The 26,020-nt window shown below is 45.4% G+C and overlaps 1 protein-coding gene and 1 long non-coding RNA gene across 2 annotated transcripts; one reads left to right on the top strand and one right to left on the bottom strand.

Annotated features, from left to right (window-relative positions):
- Positions 1 to 1,118: 1,118 nt before the first annotated feature.
- Positions 1,119 to 20,059, top strand: LOC103093559 (zinc finger protein 420-like). The gene is made up of 4 exons (XM_016432477.2): positions 1,119 to 4,399; positions 12,583 to 12,709; positions 14,416 to 14,511; positions 17,906 to 20,059. Exons 1-4 carry the CDS (start codon positions 4,199 to 4,201, stop codon positions 19,936 to 19,938), a joined length of 2,457 nt encoding a protein of 818 aa, XP_016287963.2. The 5' UTR covers positions 1,119 to 4,198; the 3' UTR covers positions 19,939 to 20,059.
- LOC103104878 (uncharacterized) lies at positions 10,614 to 12,495 on the bottom strand. The gene is made up of 3 exons (XR_008917235.1): positions 12,369 to 12,495; positions 11,581 to 11,699; positions 10,614 to 10,942 (listed from the first exon to the last, which is right to left on the bottom strand). It is a non-coding gene; the product is annotated as an uncharacterized LOC103104878 (long non-coding RNA).
- Positions 20,060 to 26,020: the final 5,961 nt, after the last annotated feature.

Raw genomic sequence — 26,020 nt, 5'->3', positions numbered from 1 at the left:
TTTCAAGGATTTCAGAGATCTGCCCTTCATTCTTGGAAGAAAAGAGTTGGTCCTCTAAAGGGAGATGAATCAGTCCAAAGGTCTAAACACTTTCCCTTTCCACAAGGTGCCTTAGGACAGGAAATGGTGATTTCCCACCTTCTCCCCCACCCAGAGGAAGTTAACTTCTCTTTCCTTTTCCCTCACCCTGAGAGAAAAAACTCTCTTAATACTTATTATAAAAGTATTTGATGTAGACTAGGAAACAGGGTGAAAAACACACTTTAAGGTAGTAGTAGTCTCTTGGTAACCGAGGATGACAATTGTCTTTGTGCATTTTCATCTATGGTGTATAGATGAGTGTGCACAAAGACACTTGTGCGTGAAGGAGATTTAAGTGGAAAAGTTGATGCACAGAGACAGTCCCACTCTCTCGGCATTGGAAGCCTGGGTCCAGTGGCACGAAAAGTTGTTACACCTGGAGACTTGCTCAGCTGCATTGGATGGCCATGTTGTCTTTTGTGCTCCAACACGCCCTGAGCACTCCACAGTGCTTTGCTGCGTCGCCCTCTCAGCTGTTGAACCTTCTTATTGGTTTCTTCCATCTGTTCAGCCGAAGCAGTCTTCACATGCTGGGTGAGCAAAGCCCTGGTTCACCAGGGGTCGACGACCCGATGGCTCCCCTCACAAGGTTTAGCCAGCTTGTCGAAGCCGTTGCCCAGGGTGTGGCCACTGTCGCATGCTAGCAGCTAGTGGGAGCCACAAGTGAGAGCTGGGTGTCAGGGGAGGGTCAGAGGTTGGAGAGCTGCCCTAGGAGGGCATGACAAGCCCTCCATACCAGAGATACTACTCCTCCCTGAGCACCCCATACACTTTTCAAAACAAAATATTCCTTCATGGCTACTACTCCCCTTTATGTACTGTTTTCTTCATGAGAATACAAGCTGAGGGAAGGTATTATCCTTACATTTGTATTTGTATCCCTAGCACTTAACAGAGTTTGGCATAATAGCTTTAAATGCTTTTTCATTCATTCATTCATTCATTCATTCATTCATTCATTCACAGATAAGACACCCTTATGGAGGATTTCTAGAAAGACAGACAAAAATTAGACAGCACGGGTGGGCTGTAATTGGAATACCTATATTGAAGGATGAATGTTTATTATTTTTGTTGAGAGATTTTCATTTTACTTATAAATAAAATAAAACTCAATATTTCTGGAGATATGAAATGGAACTAGTATGATGGGTCACATTCCTAGAATATGATTTTGGGAAGAGATTTCAACACTAGAACACATATTATAAAGGAATTTAAAAAATACTAATATATGGTAAATAGTAAGATATAAAAACATGTATATATGTGTTCTCTCTTTTCTGTCTCTCTTAGGAATTTAGGAACTTAAGAGAGAAAAAATGGTAGAAAGCATTTGGGTCAGTAGTAGAAAAGAAATTATATTTGTTGAAGAGGTTCACTACAGATAAACTTGATTAGAAGAATTAAATGAGGAGCTTGGGAAATAGATCACAAAACTGGCATAGAAGTATATTATTATAAAAATGGGAGACTTTGACTATCCAATTCTAGTATTCTTTCTACCAAAAGCCAGATAGCTAATAAATCTGTAAAATGTTTAAATGATGATTAATAATAATAAAATATAGGCTAAAAACAATAAGAACTGATAACAATAGTTAACATTTATCTTGTGCTTCAAGATTTGCAAAGTGGTTGACATGCATCATCTCACCGACCTGATCTGACAAACAAGGCGGCTTTACTAAAAATGACAGGAATCTTGGGGGCAAGTGACTGCTTCATGACAGTTTGCGACAGTGAAAGTTTTGTTTTTTTTAAAGACAGTCTAATGTACACCCTAGATTTTAGGAGAACAGATTATAGAGCTCAGGAAAAGGACAGGACAAACGTAATGGCCCAAAACTTTCTAGGATGTGAAATTCTCAAGAAAAAGATTCTGAAGCCAAAAGCAGAAACTATTCTTAAGATGAAGAAAAGGGCAATTGCCTAAAGATCCTGCTATGTTTACAGAGCGAACATACTGAAAAGCTCAGATTTTTAAAAGTGTTGAAAATTAAAACATAAACACGCAACGAGGAACTAAAGAGAAAAGCACAGTCCGATCAACACGGTGTACAAACAGATAATGGAAACGAAAGGTACGGAATGTTACGCATTTTCAGATATAAGCACCTTATGAGAAGCTTTGTTTTTCCTTATTGATGTACATTTGTTAGTACGGTTTGGTTTTCTTTTGTATGTTTGTTTTCAATGAGGGAAGGAGGGGATACCTAGAAGGGAAAGAAGACAGAAAAGAAAAGCTACCGGGGCTTTAAAAGCACTTCCGGTCCCAGAGGCTCCTCCCAGAGGCCCCTCCGTGTATTTCCGGTGTTGGTCACAACAACTCCTTAACTGCTCCCTCAGAGGTTCTCTTCCAGGCCGGCCCCGCCCAGCTTCTCAGTCAGGAATCCCTTTTCTATCAGGCTGAGCAGTTCCTTTACCCCTCCCCCACATCAGTTTGCCTGGCTTGGCTCCCTGCAGTGGTCTGGGGGAGGGGCGCAGAAGCCTGCAGGCTGCCCCAGAAGGCCCGCAGCAGAGCAGTCCGACCACCAGGGGACGCTCTTTTCTCCCAGTAAATACCCCGCACGTGCTGCGGTCAGCCCCAGCCCAGCAGGGCCCGAAGATGAGGGAGATCAAAATTGAAAGCTGCCCTGAGAAATTCAGCCAGGAAGAATGCCAAGGCCCGGCTACAGATGGATAAGCTTCGGCCCTTGCACTGGGATCTGCTCAAGGTCCCTGATCAGCTTCAGCCCCGAGACCCCAGCTGCAAAAAGCAACTTTCCAACAAAGGTTATTCATGAAAAAGCCTGTCAGAAGCAACTTGGTTCCCCCTGATGCGCGCATCAGTCTTTTTCAATAAAGGGCCTGTTCGTGTCTGATTGCATTGTCCGTGGTCTTCCATGATGGTGGGTGAATTCCGGGACCTTAACAAAGAGGGGGGGGAGTCGGGGGTCGGTGCTTTTCTGGGAGCCCCGGGGTGATGGGGGAGGGGCTAATTCTTCCATCTAATTCCTCCGTGCCTTCCACCCCTGCCCTCTGTGGCTGGGGCTCCCTGGCCCTGAAGGCCGAGAAAAAGACGCTTGGAGATCCCCGTCCTAAAGTGTCCACTGAGGCCCCTCCAACGGGCCGAGCAGCTGGGGCTGAGGCTGTGGCCAGCTCACGAGACCGTCAAACTCCTGGCCTGGAGTAAGAGCAACTCTCTCTCCTCCCTCTCCATCCCTCTGCACTGCGGCTCGGGGTCCGAGGAGAGGGCGCGGAGGCCCGGGGGAGGGGGGGGCCGCTTTCGGAAAACAGCGCTCCGGGGGCCCGGCTGAGCGCCCCCTCGGTGCCCCCGGTGAGGGCGCAGGCTGTGGCCTCGGCTCCGGCTCCGAAGGGCTCCCGAGCTTGTCCCCGCGGCCGCAGCTGCTCTTCTCCGGGCCATCGCCTGTTCTGGGCGCAGCATCCCGGCCGCGCCCCTGCGGGACCTCCAGGTGCCCAGTGGTCGGGGGCGGGGCGAAGGGGGCGCGGCATGACCCGCGGGAAGCCAGAAGCCAGGCCGTCTCTCCCTCTACTTCCGGCGCTCCTCCCTCTGGCTCCCAGCTCTGGCTCTGGGAAGTTCTCTCAGCGCAGACTAAGCTCCGCCCCCCCCGGCCCCGCCCCCGCCTCAGACCCTGCCCCTTCCTTTCCTCCCCTCTAATCCTCCCTAGGCTGAGTCTGAGAAGGGAGGCGGAGTTAGAGGAGCGAGCAGGGGGCGGAGGGAGACGGGGAGGGGCGGAGGCGGGAGCCTGAGAAAGGAGAGCGGGTAAAAGGGATGCTGAGAAGAGGCGGGTGATGCGGGGGAAGGCGAAGCCGGAGGAGGCTGCGGGAAAGGAGTAGAGAAAGCAGGGAAGCGGGGAGGATGCCGGGAAGAAGGAAACCGCGTGATGGCCGGGGAGAGGCTCCAGGAAGCCTCACTGGGCAGAAGGGGGCTTCCTTGACAGGCTACGGAGAAAGGGAGCCCGACACCAGAAAAGGCCCGGAACTGGCTGGACCGGACCAGGAACCCCCTTCGGACCTCCTTCCGGCGTCTTCCTGACTGGCTTCGGGAAGCAGCGCCAGAGAAAGTCCCCATCGCAGCACCAGAGCCCACCTGGAGATCGATCTGCTACCCAGAATGCCCCGCGCGGTGCCCTCGCGCCCCCCTCCTGCCTGGCACAAACCGGGAATGCAGAGACCGCGAGGAAAGCGCAGCGCCCCGAGCTGTATTAGGAGAGAGAAGAGCTGGGAACTGGGGACGCCGGAGGCCCCGGCAGCCTTTTCCGTCTTTCCGAAAGCCAGGAGACCGGAGCGCCCAAAAGTGAGCAGGATTGCACAGGTACCACCGGGGAGGGGCGGAGGGCGGGGCTCAAAGGGAGGCTCCCTAGGAAGGGAGAGGAGGAGGGGCAGCCCAAGGACAGGGCGGGGCAATCCAGCCCTGGAAGGAGCATCGCAGAGGCCTCCGGGCAACCGGAAGTGAAGATCGTACTGGGTTACCCCTCCTCCTCCCTCCGCCCCGCTCCTCCTGTGGCGGTGATGATGAAGTGGTGGCGAGGGACCTCGGGGTAGGGGGCCCGAGAGAGGAGGGGTCGGAGGGAGGGCGGGCGGCAGAGAGCCGGACTGAGTTCGAATCCTACCTCTTACGCGTCCCTGTGGGGCCGACACTTCCCGCCTGGGCCTCCAGGAGCCCCGCCGCTCCCGCCAGGTCCTAGGACTCTGCAGCTCGGCGGAGTACAATGTATCCCCGAAGCTGCTCTGGTGTCTGACCGGGGTCGGCTGTGGCCTTCGACTTCCTGGCCTTGACAGAAAGGCATCCGTCTCAGTGGCAACCTAAAAATTGGCTTTCCGCCATCTGTGCAATAATACTCTGGGGGTACATGTTCTTATTCTCCTTCTCTCACAGTGGAGGAAACTGAGGCAAACAGATTGGGGTTCTGTTGTGCAATGGAAACCCACAGACTCCTTATAGACAGTTTAGGTAAATAAAGTCAAAAAACCAAAGTTCTCCAAGTCAAGGTAGAAAGTTAGATTTTATTGGAAGGCCAAGTCTTCCAATACAAGCGCTCTCGTGCATATATTACGTTGTAAGACCCTGGCAAGAGACAACACCCAGAGGCCGAGACCTGGTTTATAGCAAAATGAATACTTCTGAACAAGGTCACAAGACGTAACATCATATAGACCTCTCTCTCATCTGATCTGGGGGGAGAGATGACTCTTCCCAAACAAGAAAGGGTGTGTGAGGTTTGTGCCATAGCGGGACATGAGACTCAGATAGCATCTTATGATCAAGGGAAGTACAAACTTAGGGAGGGGTTAGATATCCCCTTAGAAGCAGTTTTTATGCTTTAGTTAGAAATCCTTGTAAAATTATGAATTTTACTGATTGTATTAAGATTATAATGGAATTTATAGTAATCACTGTAGAATCACAATGCCGATTAACTTAAACCTATCACGATCACTAAAATCCAATCAAGTATAAGGGGGTAGGGGTCTTTTTTCTCCTTAGTTCTGTGCAGAAGTTTTTCTGTTTTAAGTAAAGTTTTCCATTTTTTTGGTAATTACCTCTGTCATGAGTTCGGCTAAGCACTTGTGTCCTTGAACTGCAAAGTAAAACACCACTGAGGAACCCTCTCACACCTGTCATTTTAGCCATTGTGCCATAAAAAGAAAATGATCACATTAGAGATACATGAAAGCTGGGACACTCATGCATTGTTGGTGGAGTTGTCATCCATTGATCGACCATTTGGGGGTCCATTTTGAAACTTTGCCCAAAAGGATTTCAAACTGTACATACCCTTTGATGTAGGCATGTATCCTAGAGATCCCCAACAGGGGGAAAGAACCTATTTATACAAAGATATTTATATAACAGGTCTTGTTGTGGTAGCAGAGAATTGGAAATGGGGGGGACCTTCATTAAGTGGCGAATGGCTGAACAAGTTGTGGTGTGTGATTATAGTGTATTGTTACAGATAAAAGAGTTGTTGTCATAAACTGTGACCAAAAAAATATGGTTTCAAGACAGTGTCTTGCGTTAAATCAAAAATAAAGTGGTCGCCATGGGAAAAATTCCCAAATATGAAATATATCCAAGTCGGCTGGGTTTTATGGATATTTTAATTAATACAAATTAAGGAATTAATGAAAGGGAGAGAGAGAGTAAGCGGAAAGAATGAGAAAAGGGCTAGGCCAGCCTAGGCTTAAGCCTTAAGAGAGAGATCAGTCAGTCTTTAATCCACTCACCACAAGATTTGTCCCAAGCAAGATTCTAGTATTCAGAGAGACCCACCAGTTCAGCTCCTCAGCTCAACGAAGTTTAGCCATCGAGCCCTCCAATTCAGCTTTGGCAAGCTGAACTAATTTCAGAGGCCTTTCTGACCTCCTTTTAAAGAGAATTTTCTCCTATGTCACCTCCCCTAAATTCTCACATTTACCAATCACAGTAGACATTTTCACAGGACTGACCATTCTTAATTCACATCTTCTTTAGTTCTCAACTTCTCTGGGTAGACTAAAACTTCTGAGTAATTCACACCCGAGTAGACTAAAACTTCACACCTCTTTTGTTAAGCTTGTCCCTTGCAAGTTGCCTGACCTTTTAGTGATTAATTTGACCTTCATAGGTACTTAGTACCTTTTTGTATTAGATTTAAAAATAGACTTAGCTTAAGGGCTTTTGCATCACTATAAGTATGGGTTAAGTACATGAGCTTCTTTGTGACATAAATTTACCCCCATTTGTTTCTTTTCCCATTTCTTTTAGTATTAACCTCTTTTTTTAGCCCTAGTTGTGTATATAAGGATATGTGTACACACATATATATGTATTTATGCATGCATATATCTATATACCTATTTATGTCTTGTCCTTTCATCCTATATAGTTTGTCACTGTTCCTTCTACGTGTAATTCTTCTAGCTGCCCAGGTGATAACCACAATTTTTAAGAGTTACCAATGCCCTCTTTTCTTTTAGGGATACATCTCATTTTAACTTATTGAGTCTCTTAAAATTTTTCCTTTTGTTTTGTTTTTCTTTTTCCCCTCTTTTTTCATTATCTTTTGATGATTCTCTTGAGTTCTGTGCTTGAATGTCAAATTTTCTGTTCAGGTCTGGTCTTTTTTTTGCGAATTCTTGGAATTCTTCTATTTTGTTGAATGACCATACTTTCCCCTGTAATAATATAGTCAGTTTTTCTGGGTAGTTGATTCTTGGTTGTAGACCTAGTTCCTAGCTTTCCGGAATATCATATTCCATGCCTTTTTGTCCTTCAGTGTGGATGCAGCCAGATCCTGCGTTACCCTCACTGTGGTTCCATGGTATCTGAATGACTTCTTCTTGGCAGCTTGTAATATCTTTTCTCTGGTCTGATAGTGCTTGAATTTGGCTATAATATTCCTGGGTGTTGTCAGTTGGGGATTAAGTACAAGAGGTGATCTGTGGATTCTTTCAATCTCCACTTTTTCCCTCTTGTTCTAGAATATCGGGGCAGTTTTCTTGAATAATTTCCTGTAGTGTTGTGTCCAGGATTTTTCTTTTGTCACGGTCTTTTGGTAATCCAATGATTCTTAAATTGTCTCTCCTTGAACGATTTTCTAAATCCTCTGTTTTGTGAATGAGATGCTTCATATTCCTCAATTTTTTCATCCTTTTTGTTTTGTTTTATAGTGTCCTGCTGCCTTGTGAGGTCACTTAATTCTATTTGTTGTATTCTGGTTCTTAAAGACTGGATTTTATCCCTGGCTTTTTGGTCATCCTTCTCTTTCTGGTCTGATTTTCTTTGGAGGTCATCTTTCATCCTCTTTACCTCATCTTTAATCTCCTTTGCATCATCTTTCATTTCCTTTTTCTCATTTTCCAGTTGATTAATTTTGGCTTTCAAGACACTGTTTTCTGTTTGTAACAAGGAGGTAGCTAGGTCTCTGTGGCAGCTAATACCCTGCCCAGGAATTCTTTTGTCCTTTGGACTGAAGGTTTGGAAATACGATAATTAAGAAGTAATATGACCATGAGTTTGGTTTATGAGTACATAGGTTATAATATCAATGCATCAGTAATATTTTAAAGTTGATAATAGACCTGGGATGCTACACAGCCCCCTTTTTGTTTAAAAATTAAGATGAGGGTGTATAATAGTAAAAGAAACTAAACAAAAATAACAATAAAAAATAAGAATAGTAGGTATAACAAAACTAAAAGAAAAATGAATTCTAAATCAAATAGCATAATTAAATTAAAAAAAAAGCTTATGTAAGAACAATAATTGACAAAAAATTTATAAATATGACCTTAACTCACAAGTGATCCTGAATTAATGTGATATCAGTCCCACAGTCCTGTAAGACAGGTGCATTAATATAGCATTTTACCCATGTTCAGCCAGAACTGTAGGAAGTTGCTAGAACTTTAAATCAAAAGAAGGGACTATAGTTTGGGGTGAGAGGAAAGTCTTTCTCTTAGTCTGTTTATGCATAGAGTCTTAGAAATATTGAAGCGAAGATGCCAGCCATATAGATATTTGGTTGGAACTGTGGTACCACGCTGTCCTGTGTTTGAGGGTATCAAAACATTGCATCCTTTTACCTCCAACAAAACCTTAGCGTGTTTATCCATCTCATTGATTTTAGGTCTCTCTAGATCTTAGTCTTTTTGGCAAAGTGTAATGCCTCCATTTGAATCCCTTCTGTAATCAGACACAATAACTCCTAGGGTACCTACGTATATATGTATATATATATATATATATATATAGACAGATAGAGATATGTATATATATATATATATAAGCTTAGAGATATTGTAAATGTATGCTTCATGATCAAAATATTAATATTGCTTTTAATATACTGCAAGTACTTAGAAAAGAAGACATATGGTAAAATAACATGAAAAAGCTTGGGAAAAAGGAAATAATAGAAAAGGATAATAATTAAATGCCTTAAGAATAAAATTAATGCAAAAATTTAATGTTGTACTACGGATTGTCATTCATATGAAACATATTTCAAAGGGGTAATACTATTACATTTAAACTAATATATATATATATATATCTACTAGTTATTTCTTTTATAAAGTTCATTAATAGCAGAGGTAGATCAGCACAGATTTAAATCTCATCCTTAATTCCAAGTTATCTGACTGAGTTGCCTAGCCTCCATTCCCTTCCTCTTTCTTCTTATTGCCCTGCTCCCTCCTGGAGTTCATCCCAAATCCCTGGTCAGTCCCTGCCCCTCTCTTTTATTGATGTTTGCAGATGCTGTGCTGGCATTTTAGGAATGTTGACAGACATGTCAGCAACCAGGAGGTGGAAGGAATGAACTTCCCTGACACAATGACATGGATAAGTAATTCTAGTGTGTAAAGCTTCAGCCTTGTTTCTTAGCCAAAATACAGCATCTTTTAAAGTTTCTAATTCATCCTGAAAAGCAAGGTTAAGACATTGTGTGTGCCAAATGAATTAGCTACAACTTCTTGTATAAAACCTTGGTTTTATAGAGTTAATCAATACAATTGTTGCTGTAGTTAGTGCCATAAAAGCAGCAATGTTGGAAACTACCGCTCCTATAATTGTCAATATAAAATGTTTGGAGCGATGTTTAATGAGATTAAATGCTTTGTGAAGGAAATGAGCAGTTGGAGTGAATGCTCGTGGCTGTAAGAGTCACAGGTGACCATGCCAATGGTGGTTGGTACATAACAGCTACATAGGTATTGTCATGCATAGAATCTATACATTGATGCAGATAACAGTTTAACCATTGAATCTCCTACAGACCTTTTTTGTTTATAGAGATGTTAAGTGTACTACCTACTAACGTTACATAAGGAGCAAATACACAAGCTATAATGTTGACATGAGTGGCATTTTCTAAATCAACCCCGACATTTGTAATATTGACCTGAAATTTATGAATTGAATGGATGGCTGCCATAATTTTCAACTGAGTATTTTGAATGGGATCTACATCAATAGCAAGTCTGGGACTTGATACATCAGCCTGTGTAAATCATTCAATCTTATACTGTGTTGTACATGGAACATGCCATCTCTCATGTCCTCTAATTCCATTGGAACGTATCAATAGATCATAAAATCCACAATGTAATTTAGGTCCCCAATTAAAAACCTCAAAGTCTACTTTACCTGACATCTCATCCTTTCTAGGGGGTTGACCAGAACAATCTGCTCATGATTAATCCCTGTGCAATGTCTCTACCTGATTTAAACACAATTTTTTGTTCTCAGGTCAGTTAGGTTTATGTGGTAGGTGATGTATTCTATCCCCTTTTCCTATGGCAGCCATACCAATGTCTATATGCTTGTTATCAGTAGCATTTCTTACAATCCAAGTTTGAATTCTATGAGGTATACAAAATGAATTCTTTTTGTCAGTACATAAAGTAGACATACAGAATGGAGGGTATACAGTAACACCTGAATAATTGTAGGTAGGCCCTTCTGATTCCATGGGAATGCTAGCTAAAATTGGATATGGTAGCCATTTGGTGTCATTAACATACACAAGTGGGCGCTTGTCCATCCAAGTTAACATCTTTAATACTGGGGGTTTAGGTTTAATAGACCAATAGATTTCAGCCTGACAACTATCCATCAGGGCAATGATAGTGCATATTACTAAGAGGGGTATAATTGCAGTCTTTGGCAAGTGTGTAGTGAGCATCTCACCAGATGTGTATTGTGTGTGGCTGGTTTGCAGGTTATCAATGTCATGTGTTTGCTTCTCTTCCTGGTCCTGGGCCACATGGTGTGTCATGCTTGGTCCTGGATGCATATCTGCTCCATCTGCATCTGGATCTGGTCCTTTCCATGGTTTGATGTGCTTGTTGGATGTGCAGATGTTTCCATTTTCTTGTGGAAATACAAGCAAACCTTTGACTCAATGTTATCATCCTTTTGGGTACCCTATAGTCTTTATCTCCTGGTAATCTCCAAAAAAAATAGGCTGTACCATATAATCGTAATCATCACTCTCAAAATGCTTTTGCATAGGAGTAGCAGATAGCCCTTCTGGGATGGAGAAGTGATTGATGGTATGAAGATTGGATTCAGCTAGCTCTTTCTTTATTGTGAAGATAAAATTGTAATCTCCTGATTGTAACAATGAAGGTACTTAGCTCTTCCTTTATAGTGAAATTAGGATTATAAGCTACAATCTATTTTTAGATTTTTAACTACAAAAAGGTGTTAAGTAACTACAAAAGGTGAATTAACCACAAAAAGGTGTTAGGTAACTACAAAAGGTGAACTTACCAAAAGAGGTGTTAAGTAACCCAAAAAGATATAATCTAACCAGAAAAGGTGAGAACTAAAGAATGGACAGGCCTGGAGAAAAATCTAACCAAAGAAAGTGAGAACTAAAGAATGGGCAGTTCTGGAGAAAAGTGTCTGCTGTGATTGATAGACATGAAAATTTAGGGGAGGTGACACAAGAGAAAAAGGTCTTTAAATAGAGGGGGGGAAAAAAGACTGAAGGGACGGTCAGTCACCTGGGCTTGGAGTGAAGAAGGATCAGTCACTTGGAGCTGGAGGGAAGATGGACATTCAGGCATTCGGACAGTCGGGCACTGACTTGGAGAAGTGACTGGAAGACTGGCTCAGAGGAGGACTGGAAGTATCACCAAGGGTAGGAAAAAAGAAAGAAAAAATAAAATATCCCATTAAAAACATAAAGAACAAAAAAAATTTAAAAATCATAATTTCACAGTTCATATTCCATTCAACAATTAGTTAGCCCCACAGAGGTACAGCCCAAAAGGTGCTCACTCAGAAATGAGATTTATATCCCTCTTAACTTGGCCAGGATCCACAGGGTGAGAGTACATAATTTTTTCCACCAGGAAAAAGCCTTTTAAAAACAGTAGCACAACAACTAATACATATTCTAAGAAGTACCAAAATCCCCAAAATTATAAGAGCCCATTTTAGGATAACTACAAACAAACCCATTCTTTGCAGCCATGAGGGGTTCTACCAGCTATCATTAGGATTCACATGAGTCTCTATAGCAACTATAGCTCTTGAGTTTCTGGTCCTTGAGATGCCCTTGTGTGTCCCCATTTTCTCTGTATCTACCTCCTCTTCTCCTCTGTGGTACTGTACTGGACATCCTCTAGTAATTTCCCTTCAGACATATGTAAAACCCAGTGTAATTGCACATTGGCTATGGGAAGGGGTGGGGAGAAGGGAGGGAAGGAAAGAAATATGATTCTTGTAAACAAGGAATAATGTTCTAAATTGACTAAATAAAATTAAAAAAAAATTTCTCTTCACATACTAGAAACTCCTCAGCTTCATTGAGCTCCTTTCCTTAAGCCTCCATTGGGCTCTTACAGACTCAGCTTCTAGTGCTGGCTCTGACACTGACAAAGGGTGGGACTTTGGGCCCCTCCCTTCTCTGTGGGTCAGTTTCCTCCTGTAACTGACCAGAGGTGGGCTCCTCATTGTGATGTGACTTTCAGCTCTCTGTGCTCTACCCTGGGTTGCTCTAGGAGGTGGTGACCTTCCAGGATGTGGCTGTGGACTTCACTGGGGAGGAGTGGCGCCTCCTGTCCCCTCCCCAGAAGGAGCTGTACAGGGAGGTGATGCTGGAGAATGCCCGGAACCTGCTCTCTCTGGGTAAGGAGCCTCTCCCTGGCGCCCGAGTCTGCCATCCAAGGGAATGTCACCCTCAGCAGCAGGCAGGGTTGGGAGCAGTTTTCAGTCAGGAGGAAGGGATGAGGGCTGGTATGCCAATTCCCAGAGCCAGGGCCCTCCTGCTTCCTGGTTCTCCTGTAAAAGGACTTTGCATTGTGTAATGGGAACTTGGGGGCTCCCTTTTGTAAAGATTAAAATTAATATCCTGTACTCTAAGTATTATATTTAATAATATTTTTAAACATTTATCTTGAAGTATAAAGAAGTAAGGCTAGCAAAAACTAAAGCCACTCCTCCCTCTCCCACCATGGAACCAGAGTCCCCACGTGGGCAGAATCAGAACTCAAAACTCCCCCCACATACGAAGATGCACAAACAGGAAAAGGAAAAGGGGGTTGTGGGAAATGTAGTCTCTAGGGTTCAAGATTCTAAATCAACACACTTTGGTGCTCCTGAAGTCTGAGATCAAATGCGTGTTGGAGAATCTCAGGTGTCAAAGTAATCTCCGAGCCAATTCTATCTCGCCTCTCTGGCTGGAAATTGTGTCTCCAAAATCCATCTAGGAAAACTGTTCAGGAGGATTTTCCTCCCACCCTCTTTCCCTCTTGGATGAATCTATTTGGGATCTTTTTCTCTTTAACCAGAATAAACCCATAGCTCACAGCTCCTTGGTGTCCTCAGGAGAGATGATTTGTCCTTAGTCTTCCTTCCTATTGCACTAAGCCTCCAGCTGAGCCAGTGAAGAAGGGAACGAAGGGACGAAGCATTTATAAAGACCTGCTCTTGTCCCAGGGCTCTGCCAAGGGTTTTCTCTATAATATTATGGCACTTCTTCCTCACCTTTATCTTCCTAATTCAGTAACACAATTATTCCCATTTTACAGATGAGGAAATAGATTTGATTAAGTGGCTTATTCTGAGGCACCTGTATAAGAACTGTTTGTGGTGAAATGTAAACTGAGGCCTTCCTGCTTCTAATCCCAGGCCCCTGCCCCCTCCTCTTTGAGCTGCCTCTCATTTCTAGATAATGGAAAACTAATGACTGAGTGCAGCCTTCTCAGAAGAGAATGCCCCAAAATTGAATATTCTGGTTCCAGATTGGTTCTCCAAACTTCTCCCCCATCCTCTCCCCACCTGATATACTGTGAAGACACTCCCTCAGAACTCCCCGCAAGCCTCCCACAGGCCCTGCTTGCCCTCCTCTGTGATTGTCAAGATGAATGGACTAGCCGAGACAGAATTGGGCCCAACAAAGATTGCTGAGTTTCCTAGGAGAGGAGGCAGAAACTCCCCGAGAGAAGAGTCCCCGAGGCTCAGAGATGTGTCAGGGAAGGAGGAGCAGACAGGGTGATGGGACAAAAGCCAATCCCTCTAGGTCTCTGTCTAGGGCTTCAGACCTACCCAGAACATGGACCCTCAGACCAGTTCTGAGGGTCAGGAGTTTCTGTCAGAATGGACCAGAACAAGATGGGGGAGGGAGGTTATTGTTCATTTGAGGTCCCCCAACAGGGTAACAGGCACATTCTACCCTGGGCTCCTACAGAAAAAGCAGTGAGAACAGACTCCTGGGGTAATCTCATGGACAGAATCTCCAATTGGAGTAACTAGACTCCTCCACCTTTCCCTAAAGAGAACTCAGTGATGAGCTTCTCTCCATCCTCCTCCTTGATTGATTCTCCCTTGCCCAGGGCTTCAAGCTCCCCAAGAAGATGTGATCTCTTCTTTGGAGCAGAGGGAAGCCCCATGGATGCTGGAGCAAGAAGGTCTAATGAGCTGCTGCCCAGGTGAGGAAGGGGAACAGAGGTGTGGGAGTGCCAAGGTAACCAGAGGCTTCTGTGTGCTCTGGTGAAGCTAGGGCTAGATTTGGGGACAGGAAGAGCCAACTTGGAATTCCTTTTCAGAGGTTTTAGCAGGGGCTTCCTTGGCAAGTCACTGCACCCTGAACTTCAGTTTCCCTATCTGTATGATGAGGCTATTGTACTCTATTTCTTATCAGCTCCCTTCAGGGGATCAGTATGTGACCCTCTAAGAAGTCAAGTGTGTAAAGACTAAAATTTAGGGGAGAGGGGGAGACTGAGGCAGGAGCTGAGGCAGGTAGAAATTAGTTTCTCTCTGCAAGGAGTATTATATTTTTTAGAGGTTTATTGAAGATTAAGGATTAAAGAAAATACAGGATAAGAGACACGTGTCCAGGCCATCGAGTGGCCTAGACACAACCTCACCTACATTATGAAAAAAAAAAAGCCATGCCTGCCCCAAAACGGAAGTCCAAGAGAGCCAACAAGACCTTTGCCACCAGCTTAAATCCTTCCTCGATCTCGGCCCACCTCAGAATTCCCGTGAGATTACAAAGCATTTTGGGGAAGTGGAGCAAAGGCTTGTGGGGGATTGTAGTCCTGTATTCGAGTCTATTTTTTACAAGTGTTTGGGACTGAGGGGCCTGGAAGTCTCCTTCAGTTGCTAGAAGGGTTGAGCATATCCCCTCTGAACTCTTTCGTATCCAGAAACATATATGAGTGTTTGCACTGTGCCAGGTCTTGGGCTAAGTTATAGGGGACATAAAGGTCTACAGTAGGCATTCCCTGTCCTCATGGAGCTCACCCTCTGCTGGAACAGATAGAAGCATGCTGACAGTTCTATAGAAGCCCTCTAGATCCCAGCCCCAGGGGACTCTGAAGAGCAGGATCACTAGAGAGGTCTAATGGGGGAAGTGGCCTGAGGCTTTAGGAGAACCAGGTTGAGTATTCTGGGGGAAAGCATAGCAGAGAAAACAAGGGAAAGGCAGTAGCACAATGCAATGCAAATGCCATCTCTAGTAGTTTATCCCCGAATCCATGGACAGGTGTTGGACAGTATCTCAGTGGGGGGAAGAGATCAAGAGAGAATGTCTGGAGGATTGGGGAGAGATGGTTTATTGATTTCCAGAGCAAGAGAGTCATTGGGTCCTTAATGGGGGAAAGGCTGAAAATGAAAGAACAATGGGGAAGAGGGCCCTGCAGGGAGGAATAGATGGGTGTAGATGAGGGATGGGATGGGCTTCTTTGTGCATGGAAAGAGATTTTTCCTTAGTTTGGAGAATGACCTTTTCCTCTGATCCTGAGGCCAAAGGGGAAAAGGAGGCAACTGAGCTAGGTGAGACATGGAGGATATGAGAGCTCTACAGAGAAGTCCAGCTTTTGTTCAGTGAAATATGAGGTCAAGTTCTCAGCTCAGAAGGTGAGGCATAGGGTGGGAGGAAGCCATGAGGGAGAGCAAGAGACCAGGTAAATATTTGGAAGGCTGCTGTGGTGGGTGGCAAAGGGAATCCATGAGAGAGACATCATAGGATTGTCTTGCCATGGTGAACACCCAGCTGAGGTCAGGGAGCCTCAGTGTAGATTGGAGACAGGCAGCTAGTTTCCTGATTTTTCTTTGCATTTCTTTTCTTTCCATTGACCTGAAGCCTATGAGCAGGAGTGAAGACTGTTGCCTTACTTGGAAGTTATCCAGGGCTAAGCTTTCCCGAAATCATCAGCCCAGGCCCTTTCCTGGTTTCTGGGGCTCAGGCTTTGTCCTGTTCTTGCACAATCAGGTGACGACAGCACCTCACTTTAGGGAGAGGAGATCCTAGAGAGAAGCCCCTGGGATCTGCAGGATTAGGTCTGCTCCTGTTCCAATGGAATTACTGTTCACTACTGAGAAATAAGAGCAAGAGAGGGACAACAACACAGTTGAGGCCAGAGCATGCATTTGCCTTCCAGGAGAGAGACCAGAATGCAAGGATCCTGGTAGAGGTTCGGCCTGACATAAGTCCTGGACCCAATAAGTAAACATGTATTAAATAATAAATATGTTCTAGAAACCGTGCTAAGCTTTGTGTAAATAAAGGAAGGGAAACACCAGTCTGGGTTGTCCTGAAGCTCACAATCTAGAACCCAAACATGGAGGTGGTTTAGAAAGAAGAAATGAATCTCACTCTGAGATGACCCAGGGAGAAAGGAATGTTAGGGAATGGAAATGCATTTAATTCAACAGGGAAATCAGGAAATAATTAGAGGAGTGAAGATAATAGTTTGAGGAGAAAAGCAATCAAAGGAGGAAATAATCCAAAGTCTGTTGATAAAAAAAAAATCACCATTTGCATATGGCCCCTAGAATGTGTCATACACATTATGAATATTATGTCATTAGATCTTCATAGGAATGCCAGGAGTCACTTGATATTATTATATCCATGTTATAGTTAAGGAGCCTGAGACCAACAGAGTTCCTGTGACTTGCCCAGGCTTAAAAGTTCTACCAAGTTTCTGAGGTACAATGAGAGTGCACCACCACCTTTATTGGGATTTTACAGAAGAATATCATGAAAAAGCCAACATCTATATAAGGTGGGAAAGAGGAAGAGAATTGTACAAGCTTTCTTACCCATTTCTTTATAAAAGAATCATGGACTCAACTTACTGTATGAGACATTTTTAAACATGGGAAATGCCATGTTTTTGTTTATATTTAGTAGGAGTTTATTTTAGTAATAGGAGGCATTTAAGGAAAAAGATAATGGCTGCTCTCAAGATGTAGGTCACAGAACAAAAACTTTTATGCCTTGGGTAAATGCAAAAAAACACTGAATTTCATCGGATCTCAGATACTGGAACAAAAAATAAGATCAATAGCAATCACAAAGGGAATTGCATAATTCTTACAGAGAACCTAGATGATGAAGTAATAGGAATATTTAGTCTATCCAAGTGGTGTCATACCTGTGATGAGAGGATTGAATGTATAGACAATGAAAATAAAAGCAAAAGGATTAAATGTGAATAGTCTAATACTGTGGACAGAGCCTGCCCATTCACAGGATTTGGTCTTAGCTGCCAGGATTTGGGATTAAGTCAATCATCCAGCCTTTCTGTGGTCATGGTCTAAGTTACGAATGTAATAAAGCTAGCTTGTCCAACATCCCAGATTTGTTATGAAGAGCCAATGAGATCACATGGGAGGCTCTTTGTTATTTAAATTGTTCTTTATTTTTGACGTAATGGCATTTTCAAAGGATGGTTTGTGTCTATTTAAGTCAGAAGACTTTTCTTATCTGAGGAAATGGGATATAAAGGGGTTTATGTTCTGACAGTTGAGGAAAGGAGAGTTATATATGTGTATATATCACTATATGTATGTTTTACTGTTTGTTTCTCTTAGGAGAGATCATACCTGAAATGAAGGAGAATCCAACAGAGATGAGCCCTTCTTTGGAAGAAATGGAACTACAAAGATTCATAAATGATAGTCCTAATAAGTTTGCTTTCAGAGAATTCTGTATTGCACCTCAAAATTCATCTCATATTGAACATCAAAGAATGCACACTGAGGAAAAATCTAGTGTAATTAGTGAGTGTCAAAAAACTTTTATGCACAGGGCCAGTCTTGCTGTACATCAGAGAATCCACACTAAAGATAGACCTTATGAATGCAAAGAATGTGAAAAGACATTCAGTCAGAGCTCCAGTCTTGTTGAACATCAGAGAATCCACACAGTTGACAAACCTCATAAAGGCAAGCAGTTTGGAAAGACATTCAGTCATAGTGACAGACTTGCTGAACGTCAGAAAATTCATACGGGTGAGAAACCTCATGAATGCAAGCAGTGTGGAAAGACATTCACAAATAACTCCAATCTTGCTGTACATCAGAGAATTCACACTGGGGAGAAACCTTATGAATGCAAGCAGTGTGGAAAGACATTCAGTCAGAGTTCCACTCATGCTGTACATCAGAGAATTCACACTGGGGAGAAACCTTATGAATGCAAGCAGTGTGGAAAGACATTCAGTCACAGCTCTTGTCTTGCTAAACATCAGAGAATTCACACTGGGGAGAAACCTTATGAATGCAAGCAGTGTCAAAAGGTATTCAGTCACAGTTCTTGTCTTACTAAACACCAGAGAATTCACACTGGGGAGAAACCTTATGAATGCAAGCAGTGTGGAAAGACATTCAGTCAGAGTTCCACTCGTGCTGTACATCAGAGAATCCATACTGGGGAGAAACCTTATGAATGCAAGCAGTGTCAAAAGGTATTCAGTCACAGCTCTTGTCTTGCTAAACACCAGAGAATCCACACTGGGGAAAAACCTTATGAATGCAAGCAGTGTCAAAAGGTATTCAGTCACAGCTCTTGTCTTGCTAAACACCAGAGAATCCACACTGGAGAAAAACCTTATGAATGCAAACAGTGTGGAAAGACATTCAGGGAGATCTCCAGTCGTGCTGTACATCAGAGAATCCACACTGGTGAAAAGCCTTATGAATGCAAGCAGTGTGGAAAGACATTTACAAATAACTCCAATCTTGCTGTACATCAGAGAATCCATACTGGGGAGAAACCTCATGAATGCAAGCAGTGTGGAAAGACATTCAGACAAAGCTCTTGTCTTGCTAAACATCAGAGAATCCACACTGGGGAGAAACCCCATGAATGCAAACAGTGTGGGAAGACATTCAGACAGAGCTCTTGTCTTGCTAAACATCAGAGAATCCACACTGGGGAGAAACCCCATGCATGCAAGCAGTGTGGAAAGACATTCAGGGAGATCTCCAGTTGTGCTGCACATCAGAGAATCCACACTGGGGAGAAACCTCATGAGTGCAAGCAGTGTGGAAAGATGTTCACAAATAACTCCAATCTTGCTGTTCATCAGAGAATCCACACTGGGGAGAAACCTTATGAATGCAAGCACTGTGGAAAGACATTCAGGCAGAAGTCCACTCATACTACACATCAGAGAATCCACACTGGGGAGAAACCTCATGAATGCAAACAGTGTGGAAAAACATTCAGGCATACGTCTCATCTAGCTAGACACCAGAGAATCCACACTGGGGAAAAACCTCATGAATGCAAGCAGTGTGGAAAGACATTCATAAGTAACTCCCATCTTGCTGTTCATCAGAGAATCCACACTGGGGAGAAACCCCATGAATGCAAGCACTGTGGAAAGACATTCAGGAAGACCTCTGCTCTTGCTGACCATCAGAGAATCCACACTGGGGAGAAACCTTATGAATGCAAGCACTGTGGAAAGACATTCAGGCAGAGTTCCACTTGTGCTGTACATCAGAGAATCCACACTGGGGAGAAATCTTACGAATGCAAGCAGTATAGAAAGACATTCAGGCAGAGCTCTGCTCTTGCTGAACAACCAGAGAATCCACACTGTGGAGAAATCTTATGAATGCAAGTAGTGTCAAAAGGCATTCAGTTGCAGCTCTAATCTTGCTGTACATCAGAGAAGCCATACTGCAGAGTATTCTTAAGAATATAATAGATGAGTAAAAAGATCTCATAAAACATAATACTTGAATTTGTTGAATATTAATTTTAACCTTATAGGCCTGAGGTGCATTTGTATGCCATGAAGTATGTTCCTTTAAAAAGGAATTCCACAAAACAATGTTCTTGAATATCTAACAAATGGGAAGAATACACTGACTCACTATAACAGTAAATGTACAGTTTGTTGCCTTAAGAAATGCAATATATTAGGAATGTTTTGGGTTCCAGAGCCTGTGGGAAGTCTTATTGATGAATGGGGCCCTGAAACCATTTTCAATGCTTTAAAAAGTTTGAAAAAAATGAAAAAGAAAGCTGAGATTCTACAGAATGCTTGGGCATCAGCCAAAGGCAGATCAGTCATTCTAGCAAGCCATAAATCAACACATGGCACTGACAGAAGAGAATGTGGATCCCCCTTCCCCCTCCCCCCCCCCCCGGTCTAATAAGGCACAAAGGGCCTGGTGAAGGCTGACCCCCTGCCTGACCCAGAAAGCAGACCTCAGGTCCTCTTGACTGGAACCCTTCTTAACAGACCATTTAACTCTACCTGCAGTGCCCAGCCCTTTCCTTCTGCTATAAACACTCCTTTTCCCATATCTGCCTCAACTGATTTCCCCTCAACTCCTTCTGAAGCCTCCCTGACTTCTGAAGCAGGCCTGATTGACCCATCCCAGCCTGGAGACTAGAGATTAGGAGCAGAGCCTGCCCCTGTGCCATCCCTGGAGCTGGGGGACACCTAGCCATTGCTGCTGAGGGATGATGTCACACTGGGGGTGGATGAAGGAATGGAAGCACCTGGTCCTGTCTGACTGGAATTTGGGCCAGCTCAAACGGGCTACCAAGGCTAGGAAACCCCAGAACACAGTGGATGTGGGAGCAGCAAGGGCTGACCCTCAAGCTCCCCCTGAGAACAAGCAGTGATGAAGCCCCTGGAATCCTGACAAAGACATAGCTCTGAGTTCTGCTTGACTCCACCCTGGGGTATGTTGGCCAGGTCTGGGGATGGGTTGCACTCATCTGGGAGGGGGACCTTGGGGTCCCAGGCTCATTCCCTCTGGCTCTGAGCTCTATGGGCCACATGGGTCCTTCAGGGGATGGGATACCCAAGGTGAGGACACTTCCCCTTTAGAGCCTGTGAGGAAGGAGAGAGGGGAAGGGATCAGAGGGGGTTCAAGGGCCTTTCCTGGCCTCAGGGAAGACTCCAATAGGAGGGACAGGGAGTCTCAGGCTTCAAAAGGGCCTTGGATTGACTGGGAAGAAAACCTCCTTCTACCACCACCTTTGGCTTCATTCCATTGAGAAACTGCACTGTGTGGATTGAGGGAGACTGCTGGGAGGAGAGTTTACTGGGGAATGGGTGGGAGTTTGAGGGGGAGATGGGCATCAGATGGGGGTTAGGAGAGCGTGCTGGAATTTCTTCAGTGCCCAACATCAGGGCTTTAACCATGGCATGTGGGCACGAATACACCCAGGCCTGCTGTCCTCTGAGCAGGCTCACATAGGCTTCTTCTCCCCTTGATCTATTCTAACCTGGATGTCCCCCTGTGGGAAGAGCAGGACCAGCCCCTTCCCCATCCTGTGACTATGCACCTCCTCCCCCAGCTGCCTCCTGGTTCTGGGACTGGTGGGCCCCTTCTCTCTCCCCGGGGGAGTACCATGGCTCTGGGTCCAGAAGGAGCCTCCCTGGCCTGATCTGGGCACTTCCATGTTTGTCCTTTTCTCTGGGTTCCTTTAAAGTGAGAGAGACACTGAGGCAGCCCCTCCCCCATCACAAACATTTACACTGGGGCCCAGGTCTCCTGCCCTGCCTCTCTGGTTGCACATGCACACAAGTTCAGAAAGCCTGACCTGGTCCACCCTGGTCTTCCTGCCCCCCAGGAGTGTGGGTGCAGAAAGTCTCCACAGCAGAGTAGGGAGCCGGGGTCACCCCTCCCTGGTCCATTGACCACTCCCTCCCCCTCTCACCAAGGAAAGGTCCAAGAAGCACAGCTGAGCAACTTCCAGGAGCTGAGAGGTTCCTAACATGTCCTGAGGCTGTCACAGAGGGGAGGAGCCAGGGTGAGGGAGTAGTTAGGAATCAAGCATTCTGGGAAATGGAGTCTTCCAAGGGGGAGGGCCAAGACATGCATGATGTCATGACACAGGCATTCTGGGAAATGGAATCCTGTCTGGGCCCCTGAGTGGAGAGGCTTGGTGGGGGAGGGGTCATAATGGAATTGTTCCCCATGGGGGGGGCTGTACCTTTCTCCCTGAACCCCCATTTCCCCATCCCACCCTGTCAGCTGCTTCTTCCTTAGACTGGGAGTTTCCTCAGGATGCAGCCTAGCACAGAGCAGCTCCCTAATAAGTGCCTATTAACTGACTGATAAATCCATGGATCTCTGCTCCCTAGGGCCTGGGTAGGTGGCTCTGGGATCCTCTTTCCGACAAGGAAGGAAACTGAGGCAGAGAACAGCACCTCATAGCCTATGCCCAGGTCCAGACCTCCCCTTCCCACTGGTTTCCCTCCTTCATGGATCTCTCTGAACATCCTGCTTCTCCTGCTTTGGGGGGACCCTATCCCCAGGTGGAGGAGTCTGGTGACTGGGGGGCCATCCTGAGCCTGGAACCCCAAAGATCTGGGCTCAAACATGGACTCAAACACTGCCCAGTGTGGGTAGCCTGTCTGGCACCCTTCCCCAACTTTTGCCTCAGTTTTCTCCGCTGTGAAATCCAGAGAATAAGAGCGTGAGCCCCGGGGGGCTGGAGGGAAGATGGTCCAGAGAGGATCTGGGGGCAAACAGTTGCTTCCTCTGGGTCTCCTGGGACTCTGGGCCAACTGAGGAAGGTCTCCCTCAGCACCACCCCCAGCCCACAAGGCCCAAAGACCCTTCACAGGCCTGAGGGAGGCCCAGGAACCCCCTCCTGCCCTTTATAAGGCCACAGAAGGCAGCAGCATCTGCTGAGCCCAGGCTCTGAGCTGAAATAAGCAACCTGAAATTATATATATAAAGATAACTAAAATTGTTGTTTTAAGGGAAAGGAAGGAAGGGAAGGGAAGGGAATTGGGATGATCTGTCTAAGACTAAAGTCAAGTTGTAAATCTACACCATCCAATACTTTTCTGCCTACAAATCTACTTCCTACAACTAATTAAATTGAGCCCCCTTAGTTAATATGTAAAATGGGGCCGAGTTGAAGGTAACAGGAACTGGGTTCAAAGGAAGGGTCTCACTGACAGTTGTCTTCTGGAGTCTTGAGTATCTCTGTTGGAAATCACTTCCAGCATCGACAGGATCCAGAGGTATGGGTAGAATCACAAGGAAAACCACAAGAAAGAGAAGATCTAGCTCTCTAGATCCACCGTAGAAGAGCCAGACAGAAACTCCTCTCCTGGCGCTTAACTGTCTCTCCCAGAAGGAGAGACTACCTGTCACTTCTCTGGCATTCTGGAATTTTGCTCTTCTACTCTACAGGGTTTCTTGCTCCTGCTAATTTCCCTTGTAACAGAGCCCTGATGGACAGAGAACAATCTGGGGGTGTCTGTGTGCTTGTCTGCAGGCCTGGCTGACTTCCCAACCTCTTTGGGGCTTTCTGAGCTTCTGCCCTCTCCTCCTGAAGCCCTTTGGACAGGGGAGAAAAATGAGGCAAACAGGTTAAAGTGACTTGTCCAGGGTCCTGCAAGGGGAGAACTCAGGCTCCCCTGACTCCAGGCCCTGAGTTCTGACAGGCACCAACTTCCTGGGGTAGAAGGGGGCCTCAGAGCATGGACAGCCCCCATCTTCCAGGAACTGGGCCAGAGCAGAATGGGGTCTGGGGTCTTTTTAGCTCCATGGGAGAGGAAAGGGGGCATCTGGGAGGAAGAGGAAACCATACTAATGGGTACATGAAGGTATGCAGACACAGGGAGATGCAGGAGAGAAACAGATGGGGCCAAGGCATCTCTGAACAATATCTGCCTCTATTGGAAGGCCAGGAAAGGAGGCAGAAGTCTGCAGAGGCCCCGCTTGCCTCTGAGACCTCCTTGTGGGCCCTGACAGGTTTTTAGAGGCGAGAGGAGGTTGGGGGATGAGGAACTCTGGGGCTCTCTTGATGTCAGGAATAGGAGATTCTGGGTTATGGATGGCTCAGGACCCTTTTGACCCAGCTTCTTTACAGGTCAGTCTTGACCTCTTCCATCCCCTTGAGCCCTCAGAAGGGCCCTGTGATCCCCTGATCTTGGTGGCACCATCTGGCCCCTGTAGCCTCCTCCAGGAATGAGGGTGACAGGAAGAGCAGTATAAATGGGTTCACAGCCTTAGGAGAGTCTCTCAGGGAACAGGGCAGGACTAGGCTCCTCCCCTGCTTCATGCACAGATTCAAGTTGGGGACTAGATTCCTCCTGGGAGCCCCACAGCTCCCCAGGATCCAACTGAAGTGGTTCTGGAAGGATGCCTATGAGGGGCAGCTTCATTTGATTTCCTTCTGACCTTACTTTCTGTCCATATACACATGCACACACAGATGGGCAAGGCTTTGGTTTGGATCTCCTCTGTCTCTATCCCTGGGGTCACCCTGCTGATCTACCCAGGGGCTCATCCTTGTGTCAGGGCGGCCTCATGGTCTTCTGAGGGATCAGTTCCCCCAACTGCTCTTCTCTGAACATGTAACTAGGGCCCAGCAGAATCAATGGAAATGACTAATTCACATACCTACAGAAGAAGGACGATCTAAAGGATATTTGCCACTGATTGGGGAGGTCAGCGGAATAGAACGTCTCCACTGGAGAAGGAAGTCCCACGATTTCCCAACAGTCCCACTCACTGTCTATCAGACAGGCAAAGATGGAGAGGAAAGATGGCAGCTCTTATTCCTGTGGATTGGCACATCTTTTCTTTTCCCAGGATCAGCACTCTCCATAGGAGAAACTCTGGCGAAGGATTAAAAAGGGGCACAAGACTGAAAAAATAAACCTCTGTTGCTTCATAGTGTTAACCTATATTCTGGGGGCTAAAGACCCATCATTTCCATCAGTTAGTCATCAACGTGAGGTCCAGACAGGGGTGACAAACTGAAACAAGATGGAGCCTTCTCAAGAGCAAGCTTCCTGACAATGGGCCATGTCGAGGGAGCAGGGAGGAGGAGAAGGGGAGAGGCTTTCTCTGTTCGCTTTAGAACTCCATTTCACCCAGAAAAACTGACAAGAATGTAGGAGCTATTTGGAGAAGAGGGGGAAGAGCAACAATCGTCTTGCAAGTCATGGGCCTACCCTTCTGCTCCATGTGGAAGGACCCCTTTATAATCATCCCAGTCAAAATGAGCACCGGCAGACCAGGAGACTCACGGATAAGGCTTGCAAGCTCTGTCAGGAGGCCTTCCAAACGGGTCTGCTCCCATTGAAGTGTTTCCTTCAGCTGAGAACAAGCGTAAAAAGATCCCGGATACCAGGTCCCCAGCATCAGCAGCAAAGAGATCAGAAGTGAACAAAGCGTCTGAGTACTGCTTTTCTGAAGATGGGGCAACATCTCCTTGAAGTCTACAAAGTTACAAGGGTGGGAAAGCCAAAAAGCCACTCACTCTGCCTAGATCAAAGTCAGCTGCCTCAGGCATGGACTAGGGAGGAGCTGTCCAGCATCGGGATGGCCCTGCCTTCTGCAGCTGTCCAGTCCCGGCCTGCTGGTCACCCCTGAGGAAGCACACTGGGATATTAGTCTGGCCCCTGTCCAAGGCAAGGACAACTGTGCAAAATGAATGGACGCTCTATAGTTTCACCAGCTGTTGGCCTGGACTCTGCCTCACAGCACCTGTTTTTAGATCCTCACGAGGGTCTTCCTTCCTATTCCAGCCTCCTTAGAGAAAGTCTTGGTCCATGAAGAATTCTGAGGATGAATGTTCACTTAATTAATTAATGTTCATCCTGTAATCTGCAGTCCTTTCCAGGTTTTTCTTAAATTCTACTTCTCATCATTTCTTATGACATGGTAATATCCCATTACAATCATCTCCACAAGTTGGTTAGCCAT

The sequence above is a fragment of the Monodelphis domestica genome, chromosome 3, assembly GCF_027887165.1.
Source record: "Monodelphis domestica isolate mMonDom1 chromosome 3, mMonDom1.pri, whole genome shotgun sequence".
Taxonomy (NCBI): Eukaryota; Metazoa; Chordata; class Mammalia; order Didelphimorphia; family Didelphidae; genus Monodelphis; species Monodelphis domestica.
The sequence above is the reverse complement of the archived record's forward strand: the minus strand, read 5'-3'. Positions and strand labels throughout refer to the sequence as shown.